Raw genomic sequence first — 23,734 nt, 5'->3', positions numbered from 1 at the left:
TATTGTATTCTTATGATTACACCAATCTGTGATTTGACGGTGTACAAAGAAGGAACCATAGGGTGTGATCTCGCTGACCTCGATCCTCTAAGACCAACAAGCAAAAAAAAAAACATCACATATTAGATTTTCCTATATTTTCTGGAACTCTAGTTGGCTAGTTTAACTTTTCATACATTTTATAAGTTAAATACCCTCACATGCCATTATTAAATATTGGAAATGTAAGTGTTAAATGTGTTACTAACCTGCAAGTTATAACTACTACTTCTTCTGCTTCTTCTTCTTCTTCTATAGTTTTAAGGTGGTTGGCATCCAGCTAATTGGCGCATTACCGCCACCTTCTGCTCCGGAGTGTACATCCGAAAATAGACTAAGGCAATTTGTCCCTCCATCAAAATAAAATAAAATAAATAAAATAAATAAAATAAATAAAATAAATAAAATAATAAAAAAATAAAAAACAAAATAAATACAAAATTAAAATATATAAAAATAAAAAACAAAAATTAAGGGCAACATGAATAATAGGGAGCATTTAATTATTATTATTATTATTATTAGTAGTAGTAGTAGTAATTATTATTATTATTATTATTAGTAGTAGTAGTAATTATTATTATTATTATTAGTAGTAGTAGTAGTAATTATTATTATTATTATTATTAGTAGTAGTAGTAATTATTATTATTATTATTTTTTATTATTATTATTATTATTTATTTTCCTGCCAATCTCCTGCTCCACGCTCCAGTAGTCCAGTAGGTGGCGGTAATGCGCCTTTAAGATGATTTGCCAACAGCCAATAAACACCACAGAAAAGGGGAGTAGTAGAAGAAGAGGAGCTGTCAGCTGCACCCTGCGATCAGTCCACAACAAACACCAGAGAGGAGACCAGGAACCAGGAACCAGAGAGGACACCAGGAACCAGGGAGACAGGATCTACACTTTAACAGTAAGGACACTGCTCCTTAATTACACAACAACACGGGAGTACACATGATTTAAACTGCTGTAAAGGTGATGTTGTTATTGTGATGCTGACTAAGTCAAACAGTGAGCAACAGGTGCGCTTAGTTAGCTGTTAGCTCTCCTGTTAGCATCTCTAAAATGCTAAACTGAGCTGCTTTACTGTCATCTAAGTGAGTTAATCAACAATCTGATGTCAGGAAAAGGTAAATATTAACCTTAATACGGTTAATAATGTGTTATATAACGCGATGTTACCATTAAAGTTACACTTTAACTCATGCTAATCTGACTAGCACGAGCAGCTAACTAGTTAATAATGTTAATAATGTTAATGTTGTGATTGTGTGTGGCTTTGCTACGTTGTTGTTATATGTGATTGTTAATAGCTTTAGTGGATCCATGTCCAGGTAGCTGTGATAGATGTTAATGTGGTTATAGCCATCATCAGCTAGCTGTTTGACATCCTCTTCCACAGGTGAAGCTCCCTACCTGCTGGACTTGTTAATCAATGAGCTAATCATCTTAATACGCTTTGTCAAGTTATCATAGTGTTATGCAAATGTGTTTTGCTGTGTTAAATCAGTTAATGTGTGCCCTCAGTGGGAGGCTTACTAGAGCTACTGGTCACATGCTACCTTGTAATCCACAGATAAGCCCTGTGTGGTGGTTGTACAGTGTGAGGCTGTGCTGCTTAGCTCACTTACTCCTAGAACATCTAAACCTTTTTAGTGTGAAATGAGAAATATAACAGATATTCTACTAAGATTGACTATTAACCTGTGATTTGCATCCACAATTTAAATTATTGTGGTCCCCCTTATATTATAAAGCTTCAGAGAGTGTAACCACATTCCTCCATATATCATGAGATCAGCATGAGGGCAAGCTGATTTTCTCTTTTTGTCACATGTCTGCTTCTCACACATGTGCTAAACTAACACACAGCTGATATAAGCCTCCCTCATTAGTGATCTTGACACTAGTGTGCCATGTAGAGAAAAGGTATTGAATGTAGAACTTCTCCTGCTTGTTTTGCTAGAGCTCTCTGGGTGTGTGTGTGTGTGGACTAATGGACAACATCAATGCTCAGTTTCTAGAGTTTCAGGTTGATATCTAAGGGTGCTGAGCACTCCCATCCTTCAGCAACATGGGGGAACTCTTCAGAAGTGAAGAGATGACGCTGGCTCAGCTCTTCCTCCAGTCAGAAGCTGCCTACTGCTGTGTCAGTGAACTGGGAGAGATCGGGATGGTGCAGTTTCGTGATGTAAGTCCGCTGATTCATGATTGCTTCATTATCTACAACTTCTGCTTTGGTTTGCTATTTTCTACCAACCACCTTAAGTCATCAGTGTCATCTGTCCTGGTGATAAAAATGACCACATCTGTGACATCTTGCTGAGAGAGTGCATGCCTTCAGCATCATGTTCATCATGTGCTCACAGCTGACCCCTCATTCCACACATGAGAAAGCCCTTTCCTGACTAGACCCTGAGGGAAGCTTTGTGCTACAATATAGGATGGGCTGTAACAGAGTAGGTCTGTGTGCATCAACAGACAGTGGTATCTTAATAATGTTAATGAATTATACATCCTCCACCAGTTTAAAAAAGAGAAAACATTTCAAAATCATAATATAGAAAAGGAACTTTTTTTTTACACTTCTTAAAAGACTTTATTGATAGATAAAAAGACCTTATTAATGGCAGGGTAGTTAATGGATAACTATGCAGAATTTGAGCACATTAATTATTGATATCGGAGCAGCTTAGGTTGCTGATGTAAGTGTGTGTTCTTGGTTTTGCATCCATTCTTATTTTACAAATGTTACTGAGTCATGCTCTATGTTTATTGCTTGTCCTTCACTTATGTTCATTTCTTTTCTTCCTTTCCTTGCAGCTGAATCCTGATGTGAATGTGTTCCAACGAAAGTTCGTCAATGAAGTACGACGATGTGAGGAGATGGATCGCAAACTGAGTAAGTGAGCTTTGATATATCATGTCAGAGCGGCTTCTTTCTTTACAGGACCGTTGGGTAGAAATAAATGCTGCCACAACAACACCTTTTTATTTAATTTCCACCCTTTAAAGCACCGTAACAGGGCCCTATAAAGAGAGGCCGGCGGCTCTTTATCCAGTGCAAAACAACTACATGTACGCCTATTTTTTACCTTGTTACTTTTCTCTCGCAGGATTTGTGGAGAAAGAAATAAAGAAGGCCAACATCCCAATAGTGGACACAGGAGAGAACCCTGAAGTCCCCTTCCCAAGGGACATGATCGACCTGGAGGTGACTCTCCCTCTCTCTCTCTCTCTCTTAAATATAAACAGTGAGCTCTATCAACGTCCCTCTGCTGACCTCTCTGTATGTTTCACCACAGGCCACATTTGAGAAGCTTGAGAATGAGCTGAAGGAAATAAACACCAACCAAGAAGCCCTAAAGAAGAACTTCCTGGAGCTGACTGAGCTCAAGCACATCCTGCGTCGCACGCAGCAGTTTTTTGATGAGGTCAGCATGACTTGTGCACGTAGATCTTGCAAAAAAAGGATGTGCTCAGGTCTTTTTTATTTTACTAACATTGTAGTAGCCTTAAAGGGAAGTGGGACTTTTACTTTTTACAACTGTTTATCGCCTTGGTTATAATATCTAAAATCTCTAAATACAGCTTTGGAAGCAAATGGACTATTTTACCACAACCAGAACTTATTTTTTTTTATATATTCAATGTTGTAGTCTAAAGGCAGCCATTTCTGGTTTGCATTGGTGTAATACAGGTTCTGCTGAAAAGCTGTCTGCGCTGATCACACACACACAATGGAGCATTTCCTGCTGCTTGATCTGGCAGAAGGTGTTTCACTCGTGATCCTTTTATAGTTACTCACATGCCGGCCACATCAGTTGATATGCTGTAATTCCACTGCTGTATAAAAGTTTCCACAGATATGATTCTGTGTTTGCTATTCATTTGCTGGAGCAAAACCTCGCCTTCCCACCTTTGCCCAGCATCAATTCCACCTCATTGCCTTCACAAGCAAATCTGTGTTGACTTACAATGTTAAGTCATCTTTTACAAGTTGTTATGGGCTTTAATTGAGGTGAATCATTGAACCGAACACGAAGCTGTTTAACCGTTAACTGGAGAAAGTCACTGTCTATGCTGAAAACAAACCGTGTCCCTGGCTCTTCATCTTTCTCCTCTCCAAATCTCAACATTCAAATAGATCAAATGTCTGAAGTTTTCAGCAGTGTTCATGAATATTTATAATGCAGTTCTAGTGATGATAATGGCTAATAATGAACTGGCTCTCATGCAGATGGAGGATCCCAGTTTACTGGAGGAGTCATCCACCCTCATGGACCCCAATGAGCCGACCCGAGTGGCTCCTCTCAGACTGGGGTGAGTTTGTTTTTGTGGTCTTCCCTCATTCAAAAGGATTAAGCTTTTCTTGGAGATTTCCATTCGTCTGCATGTCTGCCATCTGTGTCTGAAACCAGAGTGTTACAACCAGCCAATCGCCTCCCACACACCAGATCAGGCTGCCGGGCTTAGTCAGGCAACAGAGGAAATCTACTCACAATCCACATTCACAAATGAAATTCCTATTAGTGTAGACATTTCAGTCAATGTTCTCACCGTGGTCAGCTCTTCTTTAATAGACAGACAATGCACGGCCAACCTTTTTCCTATTGTGGGGAAAACTACATGACAATGGTCTCAACTGTCTCGTTTCACACTCAAGTATTTGTAGCAGAGGTGATTAATCTTTCATTTTGTTGAGTAAGAATTAAGGTTGCTTAGCATTCACACAAGGCCTATTCCAGCTATTCAAGCAGAAGTCATGACCGAGATCATATGGACTCTTCTTGTTAACACGATAAACACGACCCCATTTGAAGGCACCAGTCGATGTGCTTTAATAATTGATGTTGAGGCTATGCAATGGGAGACATTGCAGTTAGCATTTAACTTTTAGCTTCAATATACAAAGGGCCTAGCTCATGAAGCTCATGAAGTGTGATCCATACCAGCCCAGGTAACTAACAACAGTTTTCCACCTGTCATAGATTCGTTGCTGGAGTCATTGGCAGGGAACGTATTCCCACATTTGAGAGGATGCTGTGGAGAGTTTGCAGAGGAAATGTGTTCCTGAGGCAGGCAGACATTGAAGATCCTCTGGAGGACCCGGCTACGGTCCGTACTGTTTACTGATGTCCTGTGAAGTTGGTCAGATGTTAATGCCTGTTTCAGTGTCCTAACTACCGTATGTGATGTTTCCACAGGGCGACCAGGTCCACAAGTCTGTCTTCATCATCTTCTTCCAGGGAGACCAGCTTAAGAATAGAGTCAAGAAGATCTGTGAGGGGTAAGTGACTGACTGGCCGACATTTGTACAATGCTTTGATGTGCTCTTTCTTGGCCAACAGATCCTTATCTGTGCTTCTTCTTCACCCGTCTTCAGGTTCAGAGCAACCTTGTACCCGTGTCCAGAAACATCCCAGGAGAGGAAAGAGATGCTAGCAGGGGTGAATGCACGCATTGAAGACCTGCAAATGGTAAATACACTAGCAGGGAAAACAGCTACACGATGTTGACTCATTAACTCTGACTTACACAAAATTCACTTGAACTGGTTAGTTCTCTTTTTTCTTTTTTTCTGCCTGGTCAGCAACATGTTTTTCAGATTCACTGGAAAGTGTCGGTAGAGGCAATTTCATAAGACATGTAACACATCTGCTCTTTACACTTGATTCTCAGCTTCCTGTCTCGGCTCTTAAGACAGATGTTCTATAGGAGAAAAAAATGATTCAGGTTGCACAAGTGACCGCTCATAGAAAACATTACATGATAAGATTTGTGGGTCTATAAATGAGCTATTTTCTGCTTTGTTTGCTTCAGATACAATGTACTGTGAATTTGCCAATAGTGAGGTGATAAATCTGCTTCCTTACTAGTTTTTTAATACTGGCATGGCTTTAGAAATCATCACATCCTCACAACATAAAATGCATTCATTTCAATGCTTACAGTGTACTGGTGAAATGTGACTAAGTCTGCATTCACTCCAAATCAGTGTGTGGCAATAACGCAGGGTGATGCGATGGTGTGGGAGTGTCACTTTATGGCCCATTGACAGCAAACGACTACACGACGATTGACATCTTTTGTTCCCTCATGGCTGGGTTGTACAGCTCTGGTTACGTGATTACACGTAGTGTGGCATGACTGGTTGCGTTTCTCCAAAAGTTGATTCTGTTTCAACTTTTCGCTGCAGATCTCTGCATTTTTTTTTTCTGGCATCTCCTGCGGTCCACACCGCCGCAGATTAAAATGCACAACCCACATTCAAATGAATTGGAGAACTGGCATTTTTGCCGCAATGCCTGATTTGATGTGAATGAAGTGGGTGAGAAACAAGCACACAAGACCACCACCAGCAGTAACTGCCTGGCTCTCATTTGACCTGCAATCCTCTCTTGTTAACACACCAATATGTTTCTCCCTGTCAGTTGGGTAATAAATATTTGGGTAATAATAATGTAAAAAATATAAAAATAATAATAATAAAGTTATTGGTTTGTTTCTTTAGCCACTGCTGATCAACACGTCGTCAGCTTCAGCCCAGAGAAATGTCCTCCAGCAGGCAGAATCTTTCCATTACGATGTTGTTATTGTGCCTGCAGCGTTCAATTAGTCCTCAGTGACTTGTTATCTAGTGCAAGGTAGAGCCCCAGGGACCCCCCCCACACACACACACTTCCTTTAGCTTTGCAAATGATAACCATCTTGTATCTTTGCAAACGATTGCAATATCACAGAGATCACATGTTACTTCACTCAGCCTGTGAAGCCAATTTTGTTCAAGTGTCATGTACTCAGATATTATAGGATCATTGACATTTGCCACAGAAACGGCTTGCAAGAGACACATTCTTGAGATTTGGCACGCGTCCCGTTTGATAAAACGATTGATATCCTCTCTCGGCCTCGCACACTGGGGAATGTGGATCTTGGGTTTTCTTGCGGATACAGTGCTGTGCTGGTCGCTATACGGGCAGGAGGGCTGAATCACAGACTGGCACGGACGATGAGGAATGTCAAGCTATTTGGACAGCAGTCAGCTATGTGTGGGCCATTAAGCCTCTCCACAGCAGGCGAGGCTGCGCCTGTAGGCAGACAGCACAGAGCTTAAATATCCTGCTATTTGCTGATCATGGGACTCTGCTTTAAATGTGAGTCATACAGCAGCATACCTGGGAATATCCTATCGGGAAAACCTAATGGATTAGACAGCCCGTTGCTCCTTTAACACATGACTTACTGCTCACTAATCACACCAGTAAATGTAAACCCTGTCTATGAATATCAAGGAATGTATGATTAAATGCTATCTTTAGCAGCCTTTACTGATTGTAGTGGACGTTATAATTCACATATAGACTTTATATAGATGTCTTTGATAGTATTTTAGTTAATAATTGTACATTCGGTGTTGTAACAAGGAGTTTGTCATTTATTATTAAGAGTAAAATGACCATCCCTCCCTCAGATCCACTTGTAGTTCATAGAAAAGCACAGCGTTAGGTTAACCAGAACGGCAGGAATATGTGTTGGCTCCCACAGCGGATATTTGTCTTGTCACTCTTTAGCTCCAGGACAGTAAAGATTATGTTAATCCTCCCACAGTTTGTCAATATTTAGCAGATATTTGTTTTTTATTAACCAGAAAAAGCCCCAATGAGATCTATTTTTAGAGATCCCACAAAATATGCCACAAAATCATGAATGACACTTCTAATAAGATTTTGTTCCGACTACGACCACCTCTACTCTCGTCTCCCTCTAAAGGTGCTGAACCAGACCGAGGACCACAGGCAGCGGGTCCTGCAGGCTGCAGCCAAGACGGTCAGAGTGTGGTTCATCAAGGTGAGGAAGATGAAGGCCATCTACCACACCCTCAACCTCTGCAACATCGATGTCACTCAGAAGTGTCTGATCGCCGAGGTGTGGTGTCCCGTCTCCGACATGGACTCCATCCAGTTTGCCCTGCGCAGGGGGACGGTGAGTAACTGAGCGCCAGACAGTAAAATATCTACCATTTAGTTCACTTCATACAGTAACACAAGGCCTCCCTTTTAGGTTCAAGTTTACACAACCAGTACTAAATAAACAGATCTAAACTACGTCAGTGCAAACAGGGTGTTTGCGGTATACTAGTTTTGTGTGTACTCATCAGTGTATACAGGTGTATTTATTTAACAGCCTAATCCCTACTAGAGGAGTTTACAAGTCATGGCGACGGCATACAAAACATGCAAATTCCAATTTAAGTAAATAGAGTTCCAAAAAATGTTTTTTTAATAAACCAAAAACTATGCTGGCTGCAACATATTCCCATCATGGTGACCAGCTGCAGACAGCTGTACAGTAGGTGGTGGACAGGGAGGAGTTGAATGAGGCAGCGCAAAACAGCTGACAAGTTAAGCCAGCCAGCTGCTCACACTGCGGTGATCAAAGCCAAATGATGCATTCGTTTTGGTTGCAAGCTTGTCTCTGCCTACATTTTTGGTAGTCATGTGTGACACATTGTGATGAAACGTATCTGAGGGTGTGGAGTTAGAGAGACGTAAGCTCAGCAGACCTCTGTAGTAGCTCCTTATCTCTGCCACTCCTTGCCACTACTTGCATAACACACCAGAATCTCTGACTGAACTGTCAGCGGTTGAGTTGCATTGTGGGTGATGTATGCGCCAGAAGAAGAAGAATTTGTGTGGAAAAAAAGACAATAGTTTTTCTTTATTGCTGTACAGGTGTAGCAACAGAGCCTTGGTGCTTTCTTTATTTATTTTGCTCGTCTTGAAACATGAGGCCATGGTGTTCTGTATCAAGAGAGCTTTCTCTGCACATGATACCAGTAGGGGCAAGTGGGTCAAAAATCTACTTTCCCCAAGTCAATTTTTCCTTGCCTATAGACTAAAGTTAATTGTCATAATCTTTATTTAAGTAAATGAATCTGGAGTTTCGCCCACATCCTCTCACGCCACAAAACTACACTCCTGTTTCCTGTAGAACTGTAATGCTCGCTTGCACTTCAGCTCGTAAACTTTGTCTTTACCCGCCACCGGTTTCTGATCGGTACTGCGCATGTGCAGCTCTCAACAGAGCTGAGAAGGAACCGAGATAGCTCACTCCTTAGCTACTTCCATCATCAGCTACGGAAAAAACAATGTGTTTAATTCTTTTGATCGGGCAAGTGAGATGCAAGATTTACTAGCCCCACGTTGCATTTTACCTGCCCTGGGCTAACAGGCAACCCTTATTGTTGGGCCCTGTCTCTCGGATGTGTTACGGTGGTTGAAATGTTCTCGTAGTTCAGGTCTGTGGAAGAATACTATATGTGTATAATAATCTTGTGATCCTGCTTTAGGAGAAGAGCGGCTCCACTGTGCCTTCCATTCTCAATAGGATGCAGACCAAACAGACCCCACCCACCTTTAACAAGACCAACAAGTTCACCTCTGGCTTCCAGAACATTGTGGATGCCTATGGAATTGGCACCTACCGTGAGATCAACCCAGGTAAGCATGTGCCACACCTTTCTCTTTTCATCCCTAAACAATCCGTGTTATCATGTATCTTTTATGGCAGTTGAACTTCTTATATTGTAAGCCTGTTCATCCAGCTGCCTGCAGTATTAAACTACAGTCACTGAAAGGCATGCTGCCTACTCTGTTTCATCACCCATTATCACCTTGTTTGGACATGCTGTATATCGTGACACTCGTTTGTTGTTTCACCTGCCACACCGCCTCCCCTCATGCGTTGCCTGCCTCCCTACCTCCTTGTCTCCAGCGCCATACACCATCATCACCTTCCCCTTCCTATTCGCGGTTATGTTTGGTGACCTGGGCCACGGGGTGCTCATGACCTGTGCTGCCCTGTACCTTGTGTTGAGAGAGAGCAGGCTGATGGCCCAGAAGAACGACAATGAGGTACGATCCCGTCATGGTCATCCCATCAGCACTACACCATTCCTTACTGGGGATTCACCAGCCTCACAGCTGGAGATGCAGCTTTTCTTGCTTTTAGAAACCTACTTATCTCTCTCTTGATTGTCCCGTGGCAGATGTTCAGCATGGTGTTTGCAGGACGCTACATCATCCTGCTGATGGGAGTCTTCTCGGTCTACACCGGGATCATTTACAACGACTGCTTCTCCAAGTCCCTCAACGTGTTCGGCTCTGGCTGGAGCGTCAGGCCCATGTTCGACGCTCGGGTGGGGGCCAACTGGACGTAAGTGTCATTGTCCATCACTGACTGGAGCTTTAACCCAATGGCTGTTGTAGGTGTGCAGTATCTGATCGTTGTTCTCATCCTGTTCAGGTTTGAAACACTGGAAAACAATAAAGTTTTGCAGTTGGACCCGGCAATAGATGGAGTGTTCAAAGGGCCGTACCCCATTGGCATCGATCCGGTGAATATTTGTATTTGTAATCTTCTGCTAAGTACAAATTTGCTTAGTTGTTTCTCATTACATGCTTAAAAATCCATGTATTTGCAAATGATTATATATCCGTTAAAAATAAATCCACAATAATGGCTTGTTGCTTGAAGAGTAACTTCAGAGTTTTCCAACCTAGACCCTATTTTCCCATGTGTTTGTGTCTAATTGACTAATGGAGACAACACTTTCTGAAATTGGTCCAGTATTGAGGGATAACGCTGTAACTAGCAGTTACTCGCAGAGCTGCGAGGGCAACTTATGTTCACTAAAAGTGCTTGTTTTTGCCACTGACAGGCTCAGATTGTCATTATAAGTGTCTGACAACATTACGGAAAGGATATGTAACGTTTTTCTTACCTTTCGCTTGATCCCAACATCTGTTTTGTTATTGTGTCCAAGTCCTGCTCAAGGAGTCTCGTTGTGAAATCTGAATATCCGTATACTGTGAATTCGATGGCCGCCCGTATTTATTTGAGCCAAAGACGTCATCCACATCGCCGAAATCATCTAAATATTCAGCCATGACATTGAAAATATTTTAGATAACCCTAAGCTACACTTTCTGTTCTCCAACACAACAAACTCTCTGCCCAGCCGGCACTCGCTTTGTCTTCCGGCTAAACGTCCCCTCACCAGATTTCACAACGAGACTTCTCCTTGAGTGAGACTCTTTCCATAATGTCAAACACTTATAATAACAACCAGAGCCCGTCATTGCAAAAACAAACACTTCTAGTGGATGTAAATGACGGTGCCAGCTTGCCCCTATAGCACCATATTGCTGCCCGTGAGCAGCTGCTGTCTACAGCGCTCTCCCTCAGTACTGGACCAGTTTCAGAAAGTGTTGTCGCTAATAGTCAGTTAGACACAAAAACATGGGAAGATAGGGTCCAGGTTGTAAAATACCGAAGTTACCCTTTAAATCTAACAACTAATGGTAATGCTAACATAAACTTGCTTATATAATTAGGTTTGTTGTAATTGAATATCGTTAAAGGAGAATGCGACTCCTAATGAAAAGACTAATTGTTGAACACTCCCCGTCTTCGTCTCTCAGATATGGAGCATTTCCACCAACAAGCTGACGTTCCTGAACTCATTCAAGATGAAGATGTCCGTCATCCTGGGAGTCGTCCACATGCTGTTTGGAGTCTCACTCAGTCTCTTCAACCACCTGTGAGATTTACATCCAACATTTATACTTTAAATGTCTTGTTGTATTTCTTCCTCTTTGTCACCGTCGGCAGTTACACACAAATTGTAATTGCGTGTGATTTTCTGTAGGTATTTCAAGAAGCCGCTGAATATCTACTTGGGATTCATCCCAGAGATTGTCTTCATGGCCAGTCTGTTTGGCTACCTGATCATTCTGATCTTCTATAAGTGGGTCTCATACGATGCAGGCATATCCAAGGACGCTCCCAGCCTCCTCATCGCCTTTATTAACATGTTCCTCTTCAACTACAATGACCCCAGTAACAAACCTCTCTACAGAGGACAGGTCAGATACACGCGTTAGTTACATCCATCCATCCTTTTGTCCTGAAATGAACCACAGCGAGCTAATTGTTCTTTCTCTCTTCTCCATGTAGATGGCCATACAATCACTCTTGGTGGTCATCGCCTTGGCTTGTGTTCCCTGTATGTTAATAGTGAAAACACTTGTTCTGCGGAGACAGCATTTGTGGCGGAAAAACATGGTAAGCGGTATAACTTAAAATAACACATTGTGCCTCAATTATAATCCCTTTTTAATTGTGTTATTTCACCCGTCTTCTATATCAGGGTACAGCTAACTTTGGAGGGATCAGAGTGGGCAACGGGCCCACCGAGGATGAGGCTGAAATCATCCAGCACGACCAGCTCTCGCAGCACTCTGAGGAGGAGCCTGAGGTAAAAGAGACTCGTTCTCGTCAGTAACACTAGCCGTGTTCCCATTCACATATTTTGATGCGCATTTTGAAGTATCGCCTTAAAAAAAGCTGCATGGAAAAGTTTTTACGCTCGCTTGAGGTGAGGTTTTTGCCTTTGTCGAAAAAGAGTTGATGCGCTAAATGGATTTTGGAAACGCCTTTGCCGAATAAATTCTGGCGTACAGTTGAAAACGTTTAACTCACATGACTGATGAGCTGTTTCTGCATATTCTCAGATATTCCCATAATGTGTGAATGCTTGTTTTTGTCTCCAGACAACATGAAATATGGCCAATACTAACTGACACGAAAGAACAGTTAAAACTTTCCCAGTTGAAACTAATTCTTGAAGACCTTTCTCCATTTTTCTCTCATAGATTGTTAGATGGCCAAGCCGACTTGCTTTGTTCCGGTTTGCAGCCTCTTCTTCTTCGTCTACTCTGTTTACTGGCGGATTACAGCCATGCAAGCCTATAGCGCCAATTTCTAACCAAACTATGCTGTAGCAGAGTTCATCCACTCCAAACCAGTTGATGGAAATGCGCCTAATTCACATTTCTTTTTGCAACATTTCAAATGTTCACTTAATTGCTTGACACACGGCTACTGTCTTCTACCTGACGGCATTTTCTCCCTCTTGCTCACAAAGCTGGAGAAATGGCAATCCAGCAGTTTGGTGAGAGGGGTTATAGGATCTACTCACATCTTTGAATAATTCAGTCACTGAGCCCCAGTTGGAAACAGAAACCGATACCTCGTGTTTCCACTTCCACTGTGGCAATGAAAAACATAAATTAAGCATGAAGGCAAACAGGTTTAACAAGCTCCACAACGCCACCTTCAGGGCGCTTTCACAAGCAAACATTTAGTCCGTTTGAATCGAACTCTGGTGCGGATCGTTTGGGCAGTTGTGAACGCAGTAATCGTACTCTGGCGCGGACCAAAACAACCGGACCGAGACCGCTTGAGAGAGGTGGTCTTGGATTGAGAGAGGACGGACCAGGAATTGTTTGCTTGACATCTTGGCAGAAGAGAACATACAGAATATGCTAAATAAAGTCCACACAAATAGTGACGTCTATAAAGTCATTTGAAATGTGATAATCTGGAGGAGAAGGGATCCGTGCACACAGCGGCAGCTCTCGAGATGAAAAAGATAAATTTGCTCCTTCGTACATGCCCTTCAGTAACCTCATTATTTTATTTGGTCTGCTTTAATTTGTGCAAACCGAACCAGACTAAATAGAAAACTAACCAAAAGTATCAATTTCACTCTGATTCGGACTAGCCAAACGGACTATGGCTTGTGAAAGCGCCTTTAGATGATAGTAAATGCTATTGAGAGGTTAAACGCTGTTTAATTTGTTGTTTTGTTTTTTCTTATTTCAGCCACTTTGTAGAATAATTTAAATTCTTGTGAAAATCCGACCAGTCACGTTGTTTGATGTGACACCTGACTGCATGTGTTGTCATCCTGTAATGTTCACGCTCTTTCCTTTTTCAAGTTAGTAACTGATTTCTCTTGTTACTTTCCTGTTGTACTGATGTCTGTCTGCCTGTCTGTCTATCTGTGTGTGTGCTGTCAATAACCAAGCGTTGCCTTTTGTCACCTGCTGTCAAGGCCGGAGACGAGGAAGAGGTAGGACAGGAGCTCACCCTGCAACCTTTCCCCTCCTGTCAAAGTGCATGTCTAGTTATTCTCTTTCTGCCCCTCGCTTTGTTGTCTATATATGCTGTCATCCCTTGCCTGCTGCTCTTAGCTGGGTGTGTGTGTGTGTGTTTAGTCGGTGGGTGTTCTAGGAGTCACTTGTTGAAAACGTGGGTTGCAGGGATTCCTCAAGCTGTGGGCGCCAATAGGCGTGTGTTTCCTTACAGTCCCGGTGGTGTGCATGAGGGATCAGCAGGGCAGCTGATATACTTTGGGTTCACAGGGTCCTCAGACGACGGTGTCTCTTCTAATTTAAGGGGCTTTGCTGGTCTACAGTGGCAAATGGCTTTCCTATCATTACATCCTCCTGTGTCGTAGAGATGCTGTTTTCAAGAGATTCACGCTGACACGCGGTTATGTTTTGGCGTTCTCTCCCTGTCTCCGCAGTTTAACTTTGCGGATATGGCGGTGCATCAGGCGATCCACACCATAGAGTACTGCCTGGGCTGTATCTCCAACACTGCCTCCTATCTGAGGCTCTGGGCCCTCAGTCTGGCTCATGCACGTAAGTCACACTTTTGACTATAGATTAACACAATAATATACACATTTATTTATTCTTCACAGCCCTAAAATCTTTCTTTGTCCCTTGCACAGAGCTGTCAGAGGTGCTGTGGACCATGGTGATGCACATCGGCCTTTCCAGCAGCAGCTTCGCAGGCTTCATCGTAATAGCCGTAGTCTTTTTCTTCTTTGCTGTTCTCACAGTTGCCATTCTTCTCGTAATGGAGGGCCTGTCGGCCTTCTTGCATGCACTGAGGCTGCACTGGTAAGTTGAGTGTTGTATTTCTTTTTGTTTGTTTATGTCATTTGCTTTCTTTTGTCCTCTCCTTAATATTGGTCTCCGTTTCACTTGTGGAGCCTGTTTTGTTCAGGTTTTAATTGAGGCTGTGGTTGATGTATGAATTGCATTATAAAGAAAGGTGTTCCTGTTTTTGCTCAGCCTCTGTTCTGATAATCTAGTGTCAAACTTTGAGCATCTCATCCAGCGTTTTATTCACAATGAGCATTCATCCCAAAACTAAGTTCCTGTGCTATTTAAAGAGAGGACTTTACTAATGCCAAATGACTTCGAGCACTGTAAACTACAGACCTACAGCGCCATCTGCAGGTGAACAGAAACACATGAGAAAGCCACTGGTTCTGTTTGTAAGTGATTTGACATAATAGGTGACCATTTAGCCCATTTCTTTGAACTTAAGGAACAGTACCAGCTTCTTCTTCTCTGCATTACCGAGGCAAAACGAGTAGTGCAAGGGTCACAGATTGTGCTTAAGTTATAAATCCAGTGAAAATGACAACCATTTATTTAGGAAAAAAAAAAAAAAAAAAGTAAAGTTTAACACATGTCCTGATTGTAAAAATGGTATCAGAGACAGGAATTAGTTTATATTAACTAACTACTACACTAATATTAGTAGACTTATTATGTTAGTAGAGCTGCAAGGATTAATTGATTAGTTGTCAACTATTAAATCGCCAACTATTTTGATAATTTATTAATCTGTTTGTGTCATTTTTTTAAGAAAAAATAAATGAAATTCTCTGATTCCAGCTTCTTAAATGTGAATATTTTGTGGTTTCTTTACTCCTCTATGACAGTAAACTAAATATTTTTGAGTTGTGCACAAAACAAGACATTTGAGGACGTCATTTTGGGCTTTGGGAAACATTTTATAGACCAAACAACTAATCAATTAATCCAGAAAATAATCAGCCGATTAATCGACAATGAAAATAATTGTCAGTTGCAGCCCTAAATATCACTTAACAAAACCCCAGATCCAGAGGGTCCATACAGCAGGTTACTCTGCTTACTTTAAATAGTTAGAAATGGAATTTACAACAAATTATGAACCAAAAACATTTACAAAAATATATAGAAATGTAGCCAGAATAGCTCGGTGTTTTAACCTCCTCTGCACCCCCGGCAGCCGTCAGTGCCACGATGTGTCTGCCATTCAACAAAGGCGTGTCTCAATTAGAAGTTAACAAATTGCAGTTTCCCATCGCCGGCTCGCTTTCCTGGCCTGAGGCCTGGAACACGTCTCGCTCTAAGTCTGGGTTATGCTCTCCGTTTTTTGCCGTGTGTGTGTGCGTGCCATGCAGAACGGTCTATGACTCCTCGCTATGGCACCGATGATCCTTTGTTGTCTCCTCATTAACGTGTTTGTCAGGCTTTGCTGAATGTCATCCTGGTTTTATAATCCGCTGGCACATTTACAGAGCATGCCTGCGCTGCCTGCAGCCACTCTTCTCTATAATTATTCTCCACACAGGAATGCTGGGTGAGTCAGCTCTCACTGAATGGCCTTCAGGGACAATAAGGTGCACTTCTGAATGCAGGGAAGCTAATATAAAACATCATAAGATTTTATTTCCAGTGATTGCATCAGGACATCACGTGATTATAGAATGTCACATGTGAGGTTTGCCAAAGTCGAAGTGGAGATAAATGTAGTTGGCCTCTCTACTTTGAAGTGCTCATCTGTTCTCTTAGAGATGGTCTTGAAGCTGCTGAGATACTTGAGAGCCTTTAATACTAATATACTTTCTTTATTGTCCACATGTTCATATACAGCATTATATGCATCATATTATATTAATTGAATCACTTAAAGGTCTTAATGGCTTTTTGTTTTTAACATTACTTAAGATGGTGCTATATTGTTTGAATTAATTTATAAAGTGCAGGAAGGTTGGCTTGGTTCCTGACCATTTTTTCTTACGAATATGGAATTTTCCAAAAGATAATAAATAGTTGTATGATACACAGCATGTTTTCTTTCAATCTTATCTTGACTAACATATTGCTTACGTTTCTTTTTTTTTTTTTTTTTTACAAAGTTGGCTCTATCAATCCAGAACATTCCTGTATGCATATATACAGTGGAAAAATAGATGGGAAATACTCTTTTTCTAGTCCACAGAAATCACACTTATAATCAATATTCATCTTAAATCTTTCTAACACAAGTTTAACGGGTAAATTCTTTATAATATCTCAAAGGACACTTGTTGTTGATGCAGTATTTATCACACACTTTCCATGTTTTCTCCCACTGTGCATCATTAAATAAGAAAGACCAAAAACATCTAGATGAAGGGACAGAAACATAATTTCATTTATTATTATTATTATTATTATTATTATCTTTCAGTAGATGCAGAGAAATGACAGCAGCAGTTACCTAGAAAAAGTAGTAATATGGTGTTTATGATTTCTAAAGAATACAAGTATGATATTAAAAACAAAAAATGTCTGTGAATTTTAGGGATGATTGAGTACAGATGAGACTTAGGATATTTAGACTTGAAAGTATCTATAACATTGATTTGGTAAATAACACCCGTTTTTGCTAGAAAAAGTGCAGGAAGTTATGCACAGTAACGTTTTTAAAACGACTACCCCCTCCTCGTCTACTCTCCTACACCAGACCAGACTATAGAATGGCAGGTATTCGTGGCTCCTCAGTTAAAAGGTCATCCAGCCGTCACATAGCATTGGCCTTTTTAAAAATAGAGCCTGATCGTTTTCCAGAAGGGAAGAGGCTTATGTGTCTGACCCTGGGACCGGCTCCAGGAGCAGGGATGTAGATATGAGTGCTCAGATTACCCAACCTGACCGCCATCACCACTCCGTTCCTTTGTTATCGTGTGAGAGGCTTCCTGGTCATTGTTTTTCTTCTGATTGGAGCTTTTATTTTCTGTACAGGGTGGAGTTCCAGAACAAGTTTTACACCGGCCAGGGCTTCAAATTCCTCCCCTTCACCTTCGAAAGCATCCTGGACGGGAGCTTTGAGGAATGAGATCGGTCGGGCTCCTCTTCTTCTATTAATGTCACTCATCTCTTGAGAAATCTGTGCGGTGTTGAATAGTGATTTTTCTCTTTGTGTGTGCAAGTGATGCAAGTTTCCGTGAGTGACACTCCACAAACTAATCTGCCATTTTGTTTTAAACTTCGCATCACGTTTTAGATTCAAAATCGGGAATGTACACACAGAGATTTCATTCATTCCTCAGAGAAATAGCATTATCTGTAATCTGTTATGTGTCTTGTCTTTAGTGAAGTCATTTTGTTTTACCTGTGTTTAATATTATTTATGCAAATCTTCCCTTTAAAAACAAACAAACTGCATTTTTCTTCCTATGTGGCAGTGTTGCACTAGCAATCATAAATGAGGCGTTATGTGCAAATGTCTTAACTGATCATGTCGACAGAAGTACTTTACACTCTGCAGTATCTCATCGGTTTGAGTTCACACCCACTTTGCACACCTGTTATCACGCTGACCTCACACACAGAGCTATAAAGGTCCAAAGGGAATACAATTTACATCAGGATGTCAATCAGTGCTTCGAAGATGGAGATGAACAGTTTAATCCTGCGTTGTGCGCTAACATAAATGCCCTTTTTGTGTTTAGTGATGTGTTCTCTATCAATCTACACGGAGAGGATGAAGGCGGATCTATAAATCTGTAACAACTGTGTCAGTCTTGCTGATTTTTGTTCCCTCGTGCTGATTTCATTCGTATGTTAAAGTTTAAAATGTCATTGTCGATCCTAGAAGGGAATAAGAACGGCATACAGCAGACGTGTTTAAATAGGATTCATTCCTCAGAAATCATTTACCACCCGCAGTAATTATTTATCTCTGTGTCAATAAAGTGGAAAGAGCTGGATTAAGTTGTGGTTTTTGCTTTTTATTTTTACTTTCTTTGCTTAATCTGCTGCAGTGTTGGAAGAAGTAGTCAAAGCCTTTACTTAAATAAAAGTAGTAATACTGAACAATACATTTTTACTTAACTTTGCTCCCTACGCAGAAACTGTTTTGATGGTGTTTTCCTATATATTGTATGTATAATTGAGTCCTAAAACCTTCTGTCTCTGCAGTAAAGATGTTTTCATTTGTTTAAAAACACTGACCTTGCAAAAAGCTAATTGCTACATAAGAATTATAAAAAATTAAACTTTATTTAATTGAAACAAGTCAATTTGCATTTTTAAAAAAGTTGGAATATTCTTACACCACTGTTTTATTATAACTTTTACTCGAGGACTGAAATTATTCAATAAGCAGATTTTGTGCACTGAAAAATGTATCATATTTTATACAGTGATCATGTGTCTTGTTCTGTATGTAAAACTTAATCTGTGACATTACCAGGAATTTAAGGTCTCAAATAAATGCAGTGGAGTAGAAAGTACAATATTCCCATCTGAAAAATAGAGTAGAAGTAACAAGTACCTCAATATTGTACTTAAAGGGGAACTACGCCCATTTTCAAAATTCATACAGCTTATTCCTATGCTCTAAGACAGTCCAAAAATAAAAGTAAATTTGAACAACTGTCTTCCAATTCCAAATACTAGTGTGCTAAAGCTCAAACTTGTGATGTCATAGGGTATAAAGCGTGGAGCTGCTCCATACAATGAATTGGGAAAGATGTTATAGATGACACTGAGAGCACCCAGAGGACATTTTCACATTTTCAGTTTCACAACTGACAACGCTACAATAGAATAAAGCTCATTTGGCTATAAAAAAGAAAAACATCCTCTCAGTCCATAAAAGTCTCCCATTCATTGTCTATAGAGTAGCTCCAGACTTTATACCCTATAGGCCCTGACAAACCCAGCCGTTTGGGGCCGTCGGTGAGCGTTCGTCAGCCTAGTTTTTGCGGTGTGTCTTGTACCGTTGGCTCTAGTCTGCCCGTCTCGTAGTTTTTTCAGCGGCAGCGGCGCCCGTCAGTGAGAGAAATCACTCTGCTGTTCAAAATGGAAGCGAGGAAAGCAAGCCAACAAGTTAAGTCAAGAGGAAAAACACAGAAGGCTCTTCTCATTTCTCATCTTCATCTCATCTGATCATTCCATTGAGTGCGACTTTTTGGCCAAGACAAAGGCAACGTGAGGCGACGCAACTGGTGGCCTTCGTCGCCGCTAGTTCTTTGGTGTCGGGTTGGTGTGTCTGGGCCTTATGACATCACAAGTTTGAGACTTACTTCTCCAGTTTCTGGCTTTAAGAGAGTAGTTTATACTAATAAATATTGATTGAACTTTCATAAAACCATGAAATAACATATTGGAATTGTTAATATAGGTGGTGATCCCCTTTAAATCCAGCAAAACTCACTGTAGGTGTTAATGATACTGTAACCCTAAATGGTGGGTTCAGGGACAGTAGGATTTCAATGTGTCATCACTCCTCCGGGTGGTGCTATTGAACAGGTTGTGCAGCTGCAGTGGCCCATAAGAAATGAGTGTTGTGTTTTCCCCCTCTATGTTAGAAGTTGTAATAAAAGCACCTACAGTTGTCTGTGACAGATGAATGTATCTTCATTACCTGCTGGACTTTGTCCCTGAAATACCATCCCGGTCATTTATTTGGCAAACGAAAAGTAAATTACCCACAAGGGCACTTGTAAGTAGATGTACAGTTATGTATTTTGTGCATAATGGGCCTTTTCTTTAACATGTCACTTATCATCGTGTAATCGGGTTGCTCAGTCGAGCCGTCTACAGGCAGTTATGTTATAATGAGTCCAAACAGAAGTATCCACTTGTGTCTCCACCCGTTTTAAAGGAGTTTGGAAACAGGAAACATTTATCTTTACACTATATTACATGTTCATAATTCAGCAGTGGTAGAAGAAGTACTCACATCTTGTACTTACCACAGCACAGAAAATACTCAGTAAAAGTCATGCATTCAAAGGAAAAGAATAAAAAAATACTGGCATCAAAATATACTTAAAGTACCAAAAGTAAACATACGTATTATGCAGAATGGCAGAGGTGGGTCCAAGTCATTGTTTTGCAAGTCCAAGTCATATACTTTGAGTTTTAAGTCCTAAACAAGTCACTATGCGCTCTCCACCAATCATGAATGCTTTTTAAAATTTGTATTAATTTGTTAAAACAAGTACGATGATTCAGGAAATGAAGGAGAATGAACCTATTCGTGGCACACTTTTTAAATAACATACGTTTTAATCTCTGGGATGGGGAGTATCAAGTATTTTCAAGTCAAAAGGCTCAAGTCCAGGTGAAGTCACGAGTCATTGGTGTTGAAGTCCAAGTCGAGTTGCAATTTTTTTCTGATTTTGTCGAGTCTAAAGTCATGTGACTCGTGTCCACTCCTCTGCGGAGTGGCCCATTTCAGAATAATAGGCTATATTTTATATTATTGTGTTATGACTAGTGATGATCATGTTGAAGCTGGCAAAGGTGGAGCTTATTTTAATTACTTCATATTCGGCCGGGTAGCTTGTGAATATCCCCCCGGGGATCAATAAAGTCTTATCTTAATATGCTTTTGTGCTTTTTCTCTTTCCTTTAGTGTGTTATGTTGTTTTTTTTTGCATGTAAAAGGTCTGCAAAGTTACAAAACCCAAAGTTCACACCAAAGGAGTTACTCTCCCCCAATGAAACACTGCTCCTGAACTGCCTGAAACACCTTGATTGAAGTCCCGCCTTTTCTTCCGTAACGTGGTGATGTCACTAAGTAACACATTTGCATAACGGCTAGTTTGGCACGCCCTCAAACAAAGCTAGTTAGAGTGGAGCTGGAGTCTGAAGAGTTTGGTTCGGTTGACCAATCACAACAGAGAGGGCCAGCTGACCAATCAGAGCAGACTGGGCTTTTCGGGAAGTGGGGCGCAGCTCGAACAGAGCGTTTCAATCAGAGGGTGAAAAGAGGTGTGGCATTACGGCCGGTATGAGAAAAGTAAAGTGTTTTTTGAACATTAAAGCATGAAAACATGTTGTATTTGAAACCTAAATTACAAGTATGCACCTGGAAATAAGCATAATAGGTCCTCTTTAACCTATAATAATATTCATGTATTTGTTGATTATATTTTGTTTTATGAATCTGCAAAGTAACTTAAGTTATCAAAGTACAGTACTTGAGTAAATGTAGTAATTGTCCACTACTGTAATTCTGCCCATAAAAAGAATAAAAGTGTATCATATAAGAGAAGGTTTTTTGAGGTCTAAAATTGGCACTTCCATTGCCTCACTATAAAAACCTTGAAGAACATCATGTTCTCTTCCTGCATATTTTTTCGAGGGGGGGTTGCTGTTATTAGCCACAACAGCCAGCAACAAAGTAATAATAGAGCTCTTTATTTATCTAACCATTTTTTTTAGACAAGCTCATTTAATTTGATATTTCCCAGCGTGTCATGTATAACCACGGGTGAGAGCAAGCTTGCATAAGAGCCCCAGAAATCCTGTCGTGTTTACACTTGCAGGGACTTTTACTGTGCAGTTTCAAAGCATGAACCCCAAGAGCTTATTGTTTTGCTCCTTTATCTAAGGCAAACACTAAGTGCACTTTGGTTTGGCAGAAAACAGTCTCTAGGAATGTTGTGTTTCCCGTAAGGTTAGAGTAGATTCTTCTTTGGGATAACAGAGATGCTTTTGCAGCTGTTCTAGTGCTGCAGGCCTCAGTGTCCTCTTCATCTGAAATACAAGGGTTAGAAACAGCTACACCAACGGCAACTAATGATCCAGAAATATCATTGTAATGTTTTTTACGTACAAAAACACTGCAAAGAACAACCCATACCTCATTGTATGTGAAATAACAATAGTTTAAAGTCTCTGCAGCCTGAAAAACACAAACTAAAGTCGCCCATGTTTCATGAATCTGCATGAAATCTGAATTCACTGTATTCTTGCTGGCAAGACACAAATGTTTCTGTGGGATGATGGACACATGAGAAGGATTTTTTTCCTTTCTACGGTACTGTGCACTCTGCAGCTGTGGAATAATATTGATGTTCTTCTGTTTTCCACACACACACCCACACATTTTCATGCCCAGTGTTAGACTTCCAGACAAACAAATAACATTTTAAGAGCGGCTCACATCTAACGCCACCTGTTATGAAAGAAATCAGGAATATTGTCTCTTTAAAGCAATATTGCAATATCTTTGACACAGTCTATGAAATCCTTTTTCCAGCACAGGCTTAGACACACAATTAATTTCTGTCCAGTGAGTTAATAATGCCACAGGCTGTCACATCAGGAACTATCACTGCTGACAGACAGAGAAGGTAAACTTGTTCATGCAGACGTGACTGACAAGCAGGTCCGTTCGGCTAATATCGGCCCAGGGAAGCAAAAGGCTTGTACCTTTCTACACCACTGTGATTTTATTACCAGGTCTCCAGATAACATTGTTCTTCAAACAGTTTTCCACGACCTGTCTGACCCCCCAGCTATTGTTTCCAGGCTCTTTTGTCACACTCTGATTTGGCCGATTACATCAGGAAGCTTCAGACAATATGAAAACTTGACAGCAATGACAATGTTGAACACACACATGCACACACACAAACATGCACGCCTCTCCGTACCTCTGTGGAAGAGAGTTGCGTAACACAAAAAGCCAGTTGAAAAGGAAAACAAGAAGAAAGAAAAAAACAAGTGACAATCACATAAAACAATGTGACAGATGACTTTTCGACTAATTAAATGTTCCAGGCTCCAGGAAACCTCGAAAATATTCCTGGAGGCAACAAAAGAGTTCCACTGAAAAATCACCAAGTTCCTGAAAAGACATGTTTTCTTCTCTCTTCGTCCCAAAATCGTTCGTCACGCCGACAGAATTCATAATACTGACAAAT

General features: G+C 40.8%; 1 protein-coding gene across 3 annotated transcripts; it reads left to right on the top strand.

The window, feature by feature from the left end:
* The first annotated feature begins 827 nt into the window (after window positions 1-827).
* Window positions 828-18,779, top strand: atp6v0a1a (ATPase H+ transporting V0 subunit a1a). 3 transcript variants are annotated; one of them, XM_074656155.1, is made up of 22 exons: window positions 833-955; window positions 2,063-2,236; window positions 2,869-2,947; window positions 3,162-3,259; window positions 3,351-3,479; window positions 4,286-4,368; window positions 5,037-5,163; window positions 5,253-5,335; window positions 5,432-5,525; window positions 7,819-8,031; window positions 9,398-9,548; window positions 9,823-9,962; window positions 10,097-10,263; window positions 10,354-10,444; window positions 11,532-11,650; window positions 11,759-11,975; window positions 12,067-12,174; window positions 12,260-12,367; window positions 13,982-14,026; window positions 14,483-14,600; window positions 14,693-14,864; window positions 17,811-18,779. In XM_074656155.1, exons 2-22 carry the CDS (start codon window positions 2,120-2,122, stop codon window positions 17,902-17,904), a joined length of 2,553 nt encoding a protein of 850 aa, XP_074512256.1. In that variant the 5' UTR covers window positions 833-955; window positions 2,063-2,119; the 3' UTR covers window positions 17,905-18,779. The 3 variants fall into 3 exon arrangements, with proteins under 3 accessions (XP_074512258.1, XP_074512256.1, XP_074512257.1); XM_074656156.1 differs by having other exon boundaries at window positions 868-955; window positions 14,009-14,026; XM_074656157.1 differs by lacking the exon at window positions 13,982-14,026 and having other exon boundaries at window positions 828-955.
* The last annotated feature ends 4,955 nt before the right edge of the window (window positions 18,780-23,734 follow it).

The sequence above is a fragment of the Sebastes fasciatus genome, chromosome 13, assembly GCF_043250625.1.
Source record: "Sebastes fasciatus isolate fSebFas1 chromosome 13, fSebFas1.pri, whole genome shotgun sequence".
Lineage (NCBI taxonomy): Eukaryota > Metazoa > Chordata > Actinopteri > Perciformes > Sebastidae > Sebastes > Sebastes fasciatus.
The sequence above is the reverse complement of the archived record's forward strand: the minus strand, read 5'-3'. Positions and strand labels throughout refer to the sequence as shown.